We start from the raw sequence: 15,751 nt of genomic DNA, 5'->3' as shown, positions 1-15,751 counted from the left end.
CACTAAGTTGCCCAGGCTGGACTCAAACTTTCTTCTCTTGCCTCAGCCTCTCACAGTGCTGGGATTATAGGCAGGTACTACCGTGCCTAACTTTTTGGAGACTAATGATTAGAAGCAAAGCATGGCTGGTGCTATTGGGATAATAATAACGTGACATTCATTTGGTCCTTTCCCAGTACTCCTGGGAGAGAACTGGCCTTGTTCTAGCACTCAGTATGTAAGACATTCGTTCTTGTCAGTGACTCGGTACCAGGCAAGGGACCCAGTTCTCATGAATGAGATGTGCAGGAAGCATGCTGGAGGCTTTTAGGGGCTAACCAGGCAACTCTGGAGGAAGAAATCACGCCCACATGTCACAAGACTACATAAGCACTGGAGACTTCCTGGTTAACTAGGCTGCTGCCCATTAACAAAAGCCCAGGTCTAGTCTTCCAGTTCAACACAGGAATCACTGAGGCTCTATGACGAGATAAACACCTTCAGTCTGAAATTGGTGTGAGGCTCAGTTAGGACCTTGGTGTCTGAGACAGAGCAGACACGGGCCCTGACTGACAGCAGACCCCCTGAGCCTTCTGCCTTGTATTTGCAAAGGCAGAATATATTCACTAGGCCTCAGCTCAACTTTCTGCCCTCTTCTGGGTATTCAGTTGGCAACTTCATCACCTGGAAGAGCCAACTTACTCACCTGGCACTTTCCTCATCATTCTGATGAGGATCTCTCTGGGAATCCACCTCTGTCCCTCCTGACTCCACGTGAAGCAGGCTTTTCCCAGCCTTCTTGTGGGATGGGCTGCATCTTCCTGGCAGATTTCCACCAATCTGGGGTAACTATCTTAGCCTGAATCCAGTTCAGAAATTCTTCTTAGAGGTGCTTTTTATTTTCTTGGAATAAAATATAATAAAGCAATTTTTTTTTTTTTTTTTTCGGAACCAGGGATTGAACTCAGGCCCTTGCACTTGCCAGGCAAGTGTTTATTCTACTGAGCCATCTCCCCGGCCCCAAGGCTGCCTTCTGCCTCCATGCCACGAGCTGTTTCTCCTCCGCTATGCCACCTTGCCTTGGAGCCAGCCAACTATGGACTGAAACCTCTACAAGCTGTGTGTCATTCACTTCCTTAACTTGTGAGTGTTGGATATTTTGTTTTGAGCAATGAGGAAGTAACTAAGACATTTCTCATCATATTACCTTAATATTATTGTACCCTTGAAATTATTACTATTTATGTCAAGAAGGTAATGATCATCACTGTGATTTATCATTTTTATTATCATCCTTATCATGGACAGTTATTGTATTTGCTGTCACACAACACTGAATAGAGGTTTTTTTTTTTTTTTTTCAGAACTGGGGATTGAACTCAGACCCTTGCACTTGCCAGAGAAGCACTTATTCCACTGAGCCATCTCCCCAGCCCCTGAATAGAGTTTTTGTGTTCACAAAAGGTGTCTAATCTAACAAGGTGACTAGGAGTGTTATCGTAAAGACACTGATGCACATTGTTATCCCCAGGTTGTCAATGTACTGCCTAAAGCCCCTTTGAAGCTGAGCTTTCTAAAGTATTCCACATCTCCTTTGGAACCAGAACCTTCTCATGCTTGGTGAGGAGACCTGGGGAAGGTGGCTTGTCCCTATCTGAGTCTATGGAAAAATGTAGGTAATGACTTGGTTCTAGTAATCACATGTGCAAGTCTGAAGCTAAAGAGAGAACCTTCTAGGACATGCCTGTTCACATTAACTTTTCTATGCTAAATGCGGACCCTTCCCCCTGGGATGGCAGAAGGCTTTCTTTTCAGTCAGAACCCTTCCATCTTAATGTTTCTGTCAGTGTAGGAGCCTGGGAACTGCATGGCCTGAAAATGATGTGTGTGCAGAACATTCTAGGATTGTCTGAGCCTTGGGAAATATTCAGAATAACCTCAGGTAGCCACAGAAGTGGAGAAGATCTACCTCGATATGGAGAAAGCCTTTTGCCTGTCTGTACAACCTCTGGATTTTCTAAATCCCTCAGGGAACCCTGGGATAGGGTACTGGCCATGTCACCCTGATTGGCTAAAGAGCATCATCAAGGAAGCCCTCAAACAGCCCTGGGAAGGAATGTGGAAAATGAGGTGCTCCCACCATGAGGGGTCCTGGAAGACCAGAGAAGAGCACGATTTTATTTTGATAGTTTTTTTTTTTTTTTAAGAACCGGAGAGTAGACTCTTCTGCTCTCTGTAGGGATTGTGCTTTCTTTTTTTCTTTTTTTCTTTCTTTTTTTTTTTTTTATTACATCAGCAATGACTGCCCCTTCTTTTATTATAGCATCTGATTTCCTTATAGGCAACAAAGCCTCATCGCACTCTCCACCAAGAGCCTCCTAGACATTTCTCAAAAGGAGAGACAAATAGCAAGTTTATTTATGCAAAGATGCTGAACATCACTAATCACTGAACAATGTAAATCAAAACCACCTCATAGCTGCCAGGGTGGCTATTATCAAAAAGGAAAAAATAGCAAGAATTGGTAAGGATATGGAGAAAGGGGGCCTTTGCACACAGCTGATGGGAATGTAAATTGGTACAGCCATTATGGATAACAGTATGGAGGTCCCTCACAAAAACAAAATCAAAATTGTCTTACGATTGAGCATTCTTACTTCTGGGCATATATCCAAAGAATATGAAATCAGAACGTCAGTGGGATGAGTATGCTCCAGATTCATCACATTGCTATTTGGCAATAGTGAAGATACATGGCATCAAATGAAATTTCCATTAATGGACGAATGAATAAAAATGTGCTGTGTATATGTGTATGTATGTATGTATATACTATGGGATATTATTCAACCTTAAAATTTCGTGAAATGTTTTTTGAAAACATGGATGAATAAGTGCTTGCCTGGCAAGCACAGGATCCTGAGTTCAATCCCTGGTACTGCAAAAAGAAAAAAGAAAGAAAAGAAAAAGGAAAACATGGATGAACCTGGAAGACATTGTGCTAAGTGAATAAACCACACATAGAAAGACAAATATTGCGCAACTTCATTTATATGTGGAATCTAAAAAAGTCAAGCTCCAAAAAGTGCAGAGTAGGATGGTGGTTTCCACAGACTCTGAAGGTAGAAGAAATGAGACCTTGGTCAAAGGGTCCAAAGTTTCAGCTATGCAGCACGTTAAGTTCTGGAGATCTAATAGACAGCATGGTGACTACAAGTCACATTACTGTTTTGTGTAATTGTCCAAGAGTTGATCATAAGTGTTCTTACTACGTATACTACACACTTACAAAAATTGTGAATGGGTGACATGATGGGTGTGTTAATTAGTGTGATTGTGATAGTCATTTCTCAATGTATACATGTATCAGAACCTCACATTGTATATCTCACATATATACAATTTTTGTCAAGCATACTTTAATAAGACTAGGAGAAATGAAGTGAATAAACATCAAAAATGTTTGAGTTAGAGACTCAGGCCTATGGGACAAAGAGCTTTGGGATAAACTCGGTGAGATATACAATATTAGAAGGTTCTGAGAGCTCCAGGAACAGCTTTGTGAAGTTTTTAGTGAGAGGAGTGGGGGGTCTTACAACTGTTTCCTACTCACCTGGGATCTGATCTCACTGCTGGGGTGTCTAGCAGGCTCCTTGCTGCCTCTAGGCTCACCTCATACCCGAGGCCCATCTCTGTTTGTGAGTCAGGGTAGTGTATTAAAATATTAACAGGACTCCTGTATTTGAGGCCCCTCAGAAGGCCCCTTCAGTCCCCCTTGACAAGGGAGGAAAACTAGATGGCACTGGTGGCCTTGGTGGTAAGGTGCCTGTCTCCACACCTGACACTGCCTGGCATGCCCTTGAGTTCTGTAAGGACAAGGATTATTCTCATTAGATTGGCAGTGTGAGGTCTCCATGAGGTTGCCTAGCTGGATGCTGAGCAGGAAGGGCCTAGTTAAATGTAGGACGCAGAGGGGGGTATTTGAATAGGGATTGATATCTGTAAAAGATTTTTATAACTGATCCTGCAGATTACAGATTATTCTTATACCTAGGAGCAGGGCTAAATATCATCAACCAATGATATCTAAACGGAACAGGGAATTATCCTAAAGTCTCACTACTTGATCTGCACCTACCAGACAAATACCAGGATGGAAAGCTGAGGGCTGGAGAGATGGCTCAGTGGAATAAGTGCTTCCCTGGCAAGCACAAGGGCCTGAGTTCAATCCCCAGTTCTGCCAAAGGAAAAAAGAAAGGATGGCAAACTGAGATGTTGCACTGTGGGGACTCATTCCAAACAAACATCTTCAAGCATTATAAAATGAACTCAGAAATCATTCCTACATCATGAAGCAAGGTAAAGAAACATAACCTTCAACATGATGAACAAGTAGCCATCAGAAAGCTGAACAGATGCAGGTCATAACTTCTATCTCCTGTTTGTATTTAATTAATTAATTATTCAGAACTATGGATTGAGCCCAGGACCTTTATGCTGAACTTCATCCCCAGCCTTTTTGAATATGAGATAGGGTCTTGCTCAGTTGCTAAGTTACCCTGGCTGGACTCAAATTTGTAGTCTTCTTGCCTCAGTCTTCTAGAAGGCTAGGATTATAGGTGTGCCCTGTCATACCCACTTACTTACTACTTCTTCGGAAAAGAAACTATACCCTTCGTTCCATTTGTTTATTCCCTCCTTCAAATAACTCCAATATATTAGAGAAAAAAAATCGTAAAATGTAATGTAGATAATGAAAATGAAAACCATCTGTTAGCCATCTACCACTACTGATAAATTGGTTTGTATCCTTCCATTCTTTTTTTAAACATAGTTTTATTACTATATAATTCACATCCTGTAGCATTCACCCATTTATTTATTTATTTATTTATTTATTTTTATTTATTTATTTATTTTTGGAACCAGGGATTGAACTCAGGCCCTTGCGCTTGCCAGGGAAGCGCTTATTCCACTGAGCCATCTCCCCGGCCCCCATTCACCCATTTAAAATGGACAATCTAATTGCTTTTAGTGTGCCCAGAGTTCTGCATTCATCACCACAGAACCAGTTTTTTTTTTTGTGTGTGTGTGTGTTTTTTTGGCTGGCTCAGCCCACCCTGAGAGCAGGGCTAGCAAGGTACATGGTGCCTGGGATCGAACCGTGATCCCCTGTGCCTGCCCAAGCTTGCCTAAGCAGGTGCTTTAGCCTGTTGAGCTAGCTTGCTGGCCCCAGAACCAATGTTCAAATACTTTCATTCCTCTGAAAGAAATACTGTTGCACCCTCAGCCCTCATGATGAGTTCCTCACATCCCAGCTCATCCCAGCCCTGAGCAACCACGGATCTACTTCCCATTCCCTTGGTTCCACTTGGCCTCGACTTTCTATTGGTGTCAGAAATTGGACACCATCTTGTGGTAAATTGGAGGAAATTAAATGAGCCCTTAACTTGTGGAGTCTGTGCTAACTCTGTGTAGTTAATATCAGAGTTGAGTCAAATTATAGGACACCTAGTAGGTATCACCTAGTACAGGGTACTTAGTAGGTGCTTAGGAGGTGCCTAGTTTAGGACACCCAGTAGAGAGTTAAGAAATAGTTGCTGTGAGGAAAAATTCTACACATTTTGTGTCAGATGTGTAAGTAACACCAGTTCAGATGGAGGGAGGGAGATTTCACCCTGGGAGTTTGTCCCTGATATGGATGGAAACTTCCTGATGCTGTTGTCTTATTAGGTTTATTGAGAAGGCCATCTTCCAATTCTGAGTCCTGGAGCAACCTTTGGAAGGCTTCCCAGAGGTTTCCTACAAAATATTCACCAAACCCAAATAGGAAAGGAAAGGTCTACCAGGCTTCCAGCTGCCACTCCTATGAGGTTGGCCTTCTTGATACCTGAAGTAAAACTCTAAGGGCTGAGCCTGAGTGACAGATTTGGCACAGGAAAGAAAAGGCCAGAGTTGGAGGAAATTAAATGACAAGAAATCAAGTTTGCAACAGAGCAGACCTGAAGTGATTAGTTCACAGTGAGAGTTTAGCTCTCTCAGGCTCAGGGATTATTATTTCTTTAATGTGATTCTGAACTACACTTTTAAGAGATGTGGTTTCATAAGATTAATGAAACTTTGAATATTAGAAGAATTTTTTTTTTTTTATCATTCATACTCTGTCTACTTTAAAAAGAGTCCTTGGGCAGCTCAAAATATTAAAGCACTGCCAAAGTAGGCCAGTGAAGATGCAGTTGAGAAGGAGCCAGAAACCAAGAGCTGAGGAGGAGCTGAGGAAATTCAGTACTTGTTCTAGAAATTACTAATTCAGAGCATAAAGGTGACACTGTTCATGTTGTCTGCTTAAAGAAAATGTGGTAGGTAGTTGCGTTTTTTTCCAGGTACTGAATTTGATGAGAACTGTGTGTTTGCGACACCTCATAGGAGAGGTTCTGAACAAAGACTTTGTAGTAGTTTTGTTAAAGACAGCCAAACTCAAAAGAGATTGCGACTCTCTGAGTGGGCATCACTGGCGGCATGACCTGAGTTTTGTGCTTTTTTCGGCGCTGCTATTCCTTTACCTCCCTCCTAAGGTAGGAGGCGACTAAGGGCAAAGAGAAACCTGTGGTAACATTGCCATGTAATAGGGCACAGGGCTGTGGGAGGAGCTGACAGCGGAGAGTGAATATAAATTTGTAGAGAACAAAAAAGCGAATTTAATATGCTCAGCTGTAAAAGGCTCATGTCAATAACTTCTCACATTGCCAGTCCTACGGATAACCCACTACTATTATGGACTAGTGTACTATATTGGATTATTTTGCTGAATTCATGCACCTACAATATTTTTTTTTAAAATTTTTTATTGTATTTGTGTGTGTATGTGTGTGTGTGTGTGTGTGTGTGGCCAGCTCAGCCCACCAGGGGGCGGGGTTGGCTGGCATGTGGTGCTGGGGGATTGAACCGCGGTCCCTGTGCTTTGCTAAGCTTGTTCTAAGTAGGTGCTTTCGACCACTGAGCCATCTCACCAGCCCCCACCTACAATATTTAAATGGCAATGGAATACCCTTCTTTGACAAAACTAAACAAAAAAGGAGGGCATAAATGCAGGACCATTTTGTAGTGATATATAAAAATATATATATAAATATATAAAATATATATAAATATATAATATATATATAATATATAATATATATAATATATATTATAAAATATATATGTAATAGGATAGATATACAGCTACTTTCTCTTAATTTAATGAGAAGAAAGATATTTACCGATAGTGTTTGGATAGGATATCACGTCTGCATCTTTTTTGCTTTTTTTTTTTTGCAGTACCAGGGATTGAACTCAGGACCTTACGCTTGCCAGGCAAGTGCTTATTCTACTGAGTTATCTCCCTGGCCTCTATGTCTGCGTCTTGTACTATGAATAACTACTATGAAGACAACGATATGTAATATATTAATTATTGTAACTGTCCTACTAACCTGTTTTGAAACTGTCTCATTGCTATTTTTTTCTCAATAAAATTAATTCTGAAAAAGTGAATTTGCAACAAAGATAATTGAGGGTACAACATCCTGTTGTTTCTAGAATACATACTTAAGGTCCCTGGTGACCAGAGTAACAAGGACTTCCTCTCAGATTTTGTCTGGAGCACTTACACCAACTGTAAGAAATTCTGAAAGAAATTGTGGTTAAGGAGCTCATTATCAGACAAAGACACACAGAAGTAATTGTTACACACACACACACACACACAGAGCGAGAGAGAGAGAGAGAGAGAGAGAGAGAGAGAGAGAGAGAGAGGAAATTATTGGAGAGAGACTGACCTTTGTACTTTTGCATCACAGAAAACAAGAAAAAGTTACCCCTCTGCAGATTAGAAGATGAAACATCAAACTCTTTACCTCTATTACATGCATCAGATTTGATTGTTTGAAAGGACCCCTGTAGAGTCCTGTAGAAGGTTGGTCTTTGGAACTGAGTGCTCTGCAGGAGCTCATGTCATAGGAAAGTGCTGCAGCCCCCAGAGGCAAAGGGGTCATGGAGGAGAACTGGTCTACCGTAGAGAACATGGAGAGGTGCCACCTACCACATGAGGGGACGCTTGGCCTTGGAAGGTGGGTCTTCCAGGATTTGTGTCACTGCAGCTTTCATCCTTTCATTCTGAAGACTTGTTAATTCATCAGCACATGGGAAGAGGGTGAACAACAGGGTCCAGGAAGTTCTACAGCAAAGGAGCATGACCCTGACTTTCAGGGTGGAGGCTGGAGGAAGCACTGAAGTGGAAGAGGAGCTGGTTGGACATGTAAGTTGGAGAAGGAAGTGATGGAGAGCAGGGGCTGTGTTCCCTGTGCAGAGGCTGAGGGAACCTAGAATGAGCCAGGCCACACTGGCAAGGAGGCATTGCCTGTGTGAAATGGGACACCACTGTAGTATTTTAGGTGGGCAGTGTCTCAATTACTCTTCTCTTATTGCTGAGACAGTTACCTGGCACCCAAAACTAGGGAAGGAAAGGTTTATTTAGCTCACAGTTACTGGAGGTTTTAGTCCATACTCAGCTGGCTCCAAGGCAGAGTGGTACATGGCAGAGAGCAACCTTTCATGGCGGTGGCAAACAGCAAGAGCAAAAGGAGTAGCAGAGCTCAAGCGGCTAGCTAGCCTCCTTACATTGTAATGCCCCAGGGCAGGTGCAGCATCCACACCCACAATAATCAATCACAAACTCCAGAAACTGCCCCATGACTGCATGAGGCTTAGGGGGGGACACCTATGCACAAACTATAACAGGCAGGAAGCAATTAATTCTAGGTTTATTTTATTTTATTTTATTTATTAATATATTTAGTACAGGGTCTATAGGGTCACACTACACAGACTGGACTGGTAGTGATCCTCCTGTTTTTTCAGCCTCCCAACCTCTGGGATTATAGGCACGTGACACCATGCCCCATCTCAATTGCTGTCTCAGTGGGCCTCAGGGGCAGGTGGGGGATCGAACCCTGGCCCCTGCATCTGCCTAAGCAGGCACTTTAATCCATCCTATCTGGCTGGTCCATAGTTCTATGGTTTAGAGAAAACATTGCTTTGGCTGTAATCTGGAGAATGAGTTAGAGATGAGCCTCTGTCAGGTGCTCTGATAGATTGCCTAATAAGACGGTGTCACTGCGCAGTTCACATGGGTCTTGAGCTCACTACATAGCCCAGCTTGGCCTCCAGCTTGGTATGGTCCTTCTGCCTCCTGCTCTTGAGTTCTGGGATTACACCCTGCCAAGCTCATCAGGTGACTTCATTGTTCTGAATCACTCAGATTTTGCTTCTTCCTCCAGTTTAAAGTGAGTGATTCACTGGGAGAATGATACAATTCCTACAATCTAAGGTCACAGAGACCCTGCTGGTCTGGGACAGTGCCAGTACTGCTGCTATGACTACCACAGTGTTCCTTTCACTTTCAAGAGTAGTTGTGCAGGGAAAGTTGTGGGGCAGGCAGGGGAAGTTAAAGGGTCTCACCAAGGTTTCTGGCTAACGAAGAGTTAAGCCCATGCTTGAGAAAGTAGCTAAGAAAACCAAATGGGGAGGGAGAGAGCTGATGAGGCTGCTCTGGGGGGGCTCGCTCAGTACCCAGGCCTTGCTTCCCTCCTCCGTCCATCTCTGACTAACCACCAAAAGAAACAAAGTGAGGAGAGGGGCTGTATTATAAAAACCTCTCAGTGGGGGCTGGTGAGATGGCTCAGTGGTCTAAAGCACCTACTTAGAACAAGCTTAGCAAAGCATCAGGGACCACGGTTCAATCCCCCAGCACCACATGCCAGCCAGCCCCGCCCCCTGGTGGGCTGAGCTGGCCACACACACAAATAAATAAATAAATAAATAAATAAATAATAAAAAAAACCTTAAAAAAATAAATAAAAATAAAAAACCTCTCAGTACATAAAATATGCACTAACATTTAGACAAAAACCTATATATATTCATTTTAAAGTATTTTTTTTTATTATTTTCTTACTCTATTAATACACTAAAATGTGCATGTATCTCTTTTTACTAATTAAGCCTTGAATGCAACTGCTTTAAATCTCACAAGATAAGCACCTGGACAGCACAAAGAAATCACAGAAGCACTTATCCAAGAATGTACGTGGGATCAACGGAAGGGATGATGGCTAAAGCAGGGGTCTCTGAGCCCCAAGCAGCCAATCAAGGCATCACCACTCTCAGGGGAGAACGTTCCTTTCTTGCCAAATCATGAGAGAGGCTGAGAACAAAGAGCCCCAAGTGCTACCTCCACCCTCCCTACCTGCTCTAACAAGGTAGCTGTCTGTCTCCTTATTTCTCTCCTTCCCCCAACCCCAGTAAAGTGATTTTTGTTTCTTATTTCTTTTCTCCTTCCAATAAAGTGATTTTGTTTCTCCTTCTGAACATGTATCTCCAAATTCTTTTATTGATGTAGGGTTTTTTTTTTTATGAGCTCTAGATAAAAATCTACCCTCAAGAGAGAACAGTTGGGTTTGGGCTGTGAGTATGTGATTGGTGTGGTTAGAAGGAGAACAGATCGGTCAGAGTGCCTGCTTCCGGGCTTACTTTCCTGATGCGGCTGCTGGGGCAGCCTGGGGGATGGCTGGTTGGCCGCCCCATGGTGCCTTCACTACCCAGATGGCCCTTGCATGTGAGCTCTGTCTCTTGGAGGGTCAGGTCATCCGGGCTTCTCACGGTGACAGCACTGGCCCAGCAGTCCAAGAGCTCACACCTACCCAGAATTCTGTCCAGAAGGAGAGAGACTCTTCCAGCAAGTCTTTGCTTGTATCTCTTAGGGCAGCTGGACCACAGGCTGTCCCCAAACCAGCATTGTGATGGCCTGAACCAGCTGTAGGATGTGAGAGAGTCACCCCATTCTCTGTCTTAGAGGATGAAGACCCTGCTGGGAGGCGAGTTCAGCTGTCCCCCAGCCCATAGACTGCCTGATGCAGAGGAGCCTTCACAAAGGAAAACCTGAAACCCCTGAGGAAAAGCAAAGGAGTGTGCCCCTAGACCTAGTCAATACACACTCATAGCACAGGATGTTAGGGCTCTTATTTGTGAGTTCTAGGAATGCAGGGTCTAGGAAGAGGAGAGTTGTTTGTTGTTAAAAGAGCACAAAATTCATTTCATATATTTCATGTAGCACACCTTGTGAGCAGACATACTCAGGAATATTCAAGAAGATCCAAGAATATAGAGACTTAGGTTTTTGCTCTTTTGGCTTCATTTGGGAGCTCAGCTTGCCTCTACACACTTTCCCCCCCCCCCTCCTGTCTTCCTCTTTCCTTCTGTCTTTTCCTTCAGCATCACTGAGTTCCCAATGCCCTCTCTTCAATATTGTAAGTGCTGATAATGACTGGGGCCCTGCCTTCCTCTGGTCTTTTATGAGGCACCTAGGCTGAGCTAGCAGCTGGCCCCATCATCTTTGCTCGGGGTCAGGAGAGATGAGGGTGACTCGGTAAGATGCACAGCCCAGTCACTTTGTCTCTCAGAGCTCCAGTGTGTCTGCTTCTGTCTTGGAACCCTTGGTTCAGTTCCAAACACTGAGTAAGTGTTTTACGATTGGCCATGTTTTGTACTTTCTGAATTTTGGCTCCCCTCCATTAACAGAATAGACAACTGTCTTAGTTACTCTTTTTGTGGCTGACACAAAATACCCAACACCCAAAGTTAAAGGAAGAAAAGGTTATTGTAGCTCACAGTTTGTAGGGGTTTTAGTCCATAGTTGGTGGGTTCCAAGGCAGGTAGCACAGCAGAGGGGCATCTCAGAGAAGTAGTTCTTTGGTGAAGCAGGTGGGCAGAAGGTAGCAAGCAGCAAACAGCCAGTGACAAGCCACCACAACTTGGCCCTCTCTCAGTCCCTTATATTTTTACCCTAAGAGCAGATAGTACTCACACTCAGGGTGAGACACTCTTAATCCTACCTAGATCTATACCAAAACAATCAGTGGACTAATTTAGTAATCACACACCTTTAATCCCAGTACCACAAATTCTAGATCTTGCCACTTCTGAAAAAGTCCCACTTATGACCACATATGGCTTTGGTGGGGGACATCTAGACACAAGCCATAGCACCAGCCTTGTAGTTTTTATGGACAAACAAGATTTTATATGGAGCTTGGAAAAGGGTGGAGGCAATATTTTTTCTTTGCTTCTGGAGCCTCTCTGGAAAAGCCTTTCGTATCATTCCAGCTATGACTTCTTGAAATGGCAGCAGATGGGGCCCATTGTACAGCCGTATCTCTCTGAACAGGCAGTGAGTTTCTGGTGGGTGGAGGGGCACACTGGGAGAAGCTATACTTAGGCCTCCCTGTCTTTCTCTCAGAAGCTGTGGCTGTGGAATGAACCCTGAGGCATAACCCTGAGGTAGGTCAGAGTGGGACAGGCCCCAGTATGCTGCCCTCCATGGGTTATGGTGGGGAGGCCTCTGAAGAAGCTTCTAAAAAAGGCAACTGTCATCCTTCAGGCAAATATGGTCACAAGAGCCCTGTCTGAATGAAGAAGTATGTCCTCCTCAGCCTGCCTTCTTTCTTCTCAGATCATGGCGTGAGGAAGGAGGCAGGGTAGAGGGGACTGTGAGAGGAGAGAACCCTGGTTGTCCTGTGTCTATGTCACCTCCTACCCCTGAGGCTGGAACCAAGTCATAGCTGGCAGGAGGCAAGGAAGTAAAGTTCAAATGGATCAAAGAGCATCAGACAAGACTGTTTTTGTTTTTTAACACTATGTCAACAAAGAGACAGAATCAGAAATAAGATCATTAAGGGACTGGAAATTGATAAGAAAAATAAAACAATTTTGTTTGATTAGTGTTCAAAGCTAAGTATGGCTTGTTCAATAAAGAAGTCAGTTCAAATGTTTAGGATGAATTATGACCAACCAATCTGGTTTCTGTTTTCTTTAATTCAAGACTTCTAAACCCATAGATGAAGAATTTTATTCTGGTAAAATATAATATGATTCATGCCATGGGGTTTTTCCAGAATGCACAGAGAAAAAGGATCATAAGATTTGAGCTCAAAGAGGCTCTGTACAAACTCAAGAGGCCTCTCTGGAGCTGTGACCTGTGGCTCCATCCTGAAACGGGCCCAGCTCAGCCACAGTTACTTGCCTGTCATCTGTTTCATTTTTTAAAAAATTTATTTTATTGGGCCCGGGAGATGGCTCAGTGGAATAAGGGCTTCCCTGGCAAGTGCAAGGGCCTGAGCTCAATCCCCGGTTCCACAAAAAAAAAAAAAAAAAAAAAAATTCTTGAGAAAGAGATAGCAATGAGGCATCTGTTGTTTCAAAGCGTATTTACAGAGTGCCTACTCCTGTGAGGAGCTGCTGGGTACACATTTGCTTCCTTCTGGATGCTTCCCGTCGAGGGAGCACCAGACATGACATGGCAAGAGAGGGCATCAGTGAAAGGATCCAATGGAGTGACCTCACTGCCCTGGGAATGGCTGGGGGAGAAGGCCAGGGAAGGCGCTGGGGTTCCCGCCCAGGCTGAGGTGAAGAGCAGAGTGGAGTGCGCATGCTAAGTGGAGGAAGACTTGTCTGCCAGAGCCAAACTTCTGTCACCAAATGAGTGGCCACAGTAAGGAGTGACTCCAGCTGGCTGCTGTTGTCAGCTCCAGAGAACATAAACTACTGGGTGGACCCCGACTGCAGCCTCTGGGTGACTGTAAACTGGATGCCACAGCCAGTCACAGGTCAGTCACTAAAATGCAGCTGGCACGTGCAGAGCCACGGGGGTGAACCCAGGAGTGTTGAGCAGGAATTCCCAAAGACACCGGACATCGAATTTGCTTGGCGTTAATATTTTTTTTCCTTTCCACAAAGATGAACTCATGGAAGCATGGCATAAATCATTTACTGGCAACATGAGACAAATTCTAGAAGGGGCTGCCCCAGGAACCAATTTCACATCAGGAGCTACTCTTTCTAAATGCTGAAAAGTTATAAATCAGCCAGCCTAATGGATTTTGTCCTGTCTATCCAATATCTTCCAGGCCATTGAATGTAGAATGCAATGCATTAAGGAGGGGAAAAAAAAATTAACCTCTCTGGCAAATCACCCTGGCTCAAACCTTTTTAAAGTAGAATCCATTACACTAAAAGCTTTCCCTCCTCCTTGGTACAAGGCCATGGCCACATCTCTCATGCCAGTCACTCCATCACAGACTTGTGGCTTGTCTTTTAGAACAGTGGAATGAAGGTAGGCATGAACCCAGCCTGGTACTCTCACTGTGGGATCTTGGGTCAATAACATCATACTCTGAGCCACAGTTTTCTCCTCATGCAGGGAACAGAAGTCACTGATGATTCTAAATGAGAAAGTGTCACAGGGACTTCAGACAGCACTTGCCTTATCACAGTTGCTTAAAACATGGCGGCCATCGAGAGGTTAGTTTTGTATTTGTATTCCCTGCTCTTTCAACCACTGCTTCCTGGGGTTTGGACTGAGGGACATAGGCATTTTCCTTGCTTCTATCTATAGCCAGGACAAAACCCATGAAGGGATAACTCTGCTTTGTTAAAAAGAAAAATACACAACAATGTTGCATTGCAGAGGTGATCCTGGAAGGCAAGGGTCTGCCAGGCTCTGTTCCAGGTCAGTATCTGACTGGGAAGGGGTCCCTGCAGCCCTGGGGTCTCCCTCTTCTTGTGGTTGGCTGTGTTGTTGACTGGGTGGGGCTGCTTCCTAGGGTGAAAACAGAATCCCACCCTTGTGCTGGACACAGGGTCAGGCAGTGAGGACTCCAGGCCCCACCCTAGTCACAAGCTTGCTCTCATTACTTGGAAAATTTACCCCTGGAAAACAAAACTGACTTGAAAACTTCATCCTGGGTGTGCATGCCATCAGCTTACTCATCAGTTTAATGTAATTTGAGCTTTTCTCACAGATGTGTCAGACAGCAAGGATGCAGAATTGGCCTTGCTCAGCCAGACTCCTGCTTCTTAAGGTTTTATTTCCTCTGTTTGTAGGTCATTGATCCCAAATCTGTTTGAAAAGAGAATAATAAAAACAGATACAAACAAAATTGTTCATGCCAGTAATACCCTGGGGCTTAGAAAGAATTTTAACTAAAAAAAAAAAAAAAAAGGAAAGCATTCTGAAGCATTCTTATCCCAGTCACTAGCTGTGGGGAAGGGGGTAAGGAACAGAGAACATTTATTTATTGCCTCAGTCTTCATGCCAGGCAGAGACTCATTCCAGCTACATCCAGGTAGAATGTGAGAACCTGTTGGCATTCCCTTGGGTTGTAGGGTGGAGGCACATTGATGTCCTGTTTGCGACCACTGGGACGAAGGAGTTTGAATTTATGGTCATTTTATGTCATTTGTATCTTTTGCTCATGGTAGACTTTGTGAATGGCCTATAGCGCTCCTTCTGGTGTAGTCTCAGAATGCTTCTTAACATAATACTTCCCATCAGTGTAGACTTAAGGGATGACTTACAGCTGTCCTCCTGAGAGTCAGAGTGTCTGTAAGCCTGGATTTATGAGATGAAATCAGCCACCTTGGGATAATGACTTGGTATTTTCTAAAATATAAGCTATTGGGCTGGTGAGATAGCTCAGTGGACTAAGTACATGCTTAGGCAAGCACAGGGATTGGGGTTCATTCCTCAGGACTGCATGCTGCACCAACCCTGCCCCTGGATGCATTGAGCCAGCTGGGCCTGGTGGCCCATTCTTGCAATCCTAGCACTGGGGAGGCTGAAAACAGGAGAATCACTATGCATCCAAGCTGTGTAGTGAGACCCTGTACTATATAT

The 15,751-nt window shown here is 43.9% G+C and overlaps 1 protein-coding gene across 1 annotated transcript in view; it reads right to left on the bottom strand.

Moving 5' to 3' along the window:
- Positions 1–14,916: 14,916 nt before the first annotated feature.
- The window catches only part of Zdhhc14 (zinc finger DHHC-type containing 14), a 373,515-nt gene continuing 372,680 nt past the window's right edge, over positions 14,917–15,751 (bottom strand). Inside the window, exon 9 of the mRNA XM_023712172.1 lies at positions 14,917–14,974. Within this exon, the coding sequence (XP_023567940.1) occupies positions 14,960–14,974 (15 nt within the window). The 3' untranslated portion in view covers positions 14,917–14,959. The remainder of the gene's footprint in view (positions 14,975–15,751) is intronic.

The sequence above is a fragment of the Octodon degus genome, unplaced genomic scaffold (genome assembly GCF_000260255.1).
Source record: "Octodon degus isolate 3935 unplaced genomic scaffold, OctDeg1.0 scaffold00024, whole genome shotgun sequence".
NCBI lineage: Eukaryota > Metazoa > Chordata > Mammalia > Rodentia > Octodontidae > Octodon > Octodon degus.
Note: the sequence above shows the minus strand (reverse complement) of the source record. Positions and strands in the feature narration are given on the sequence as shown.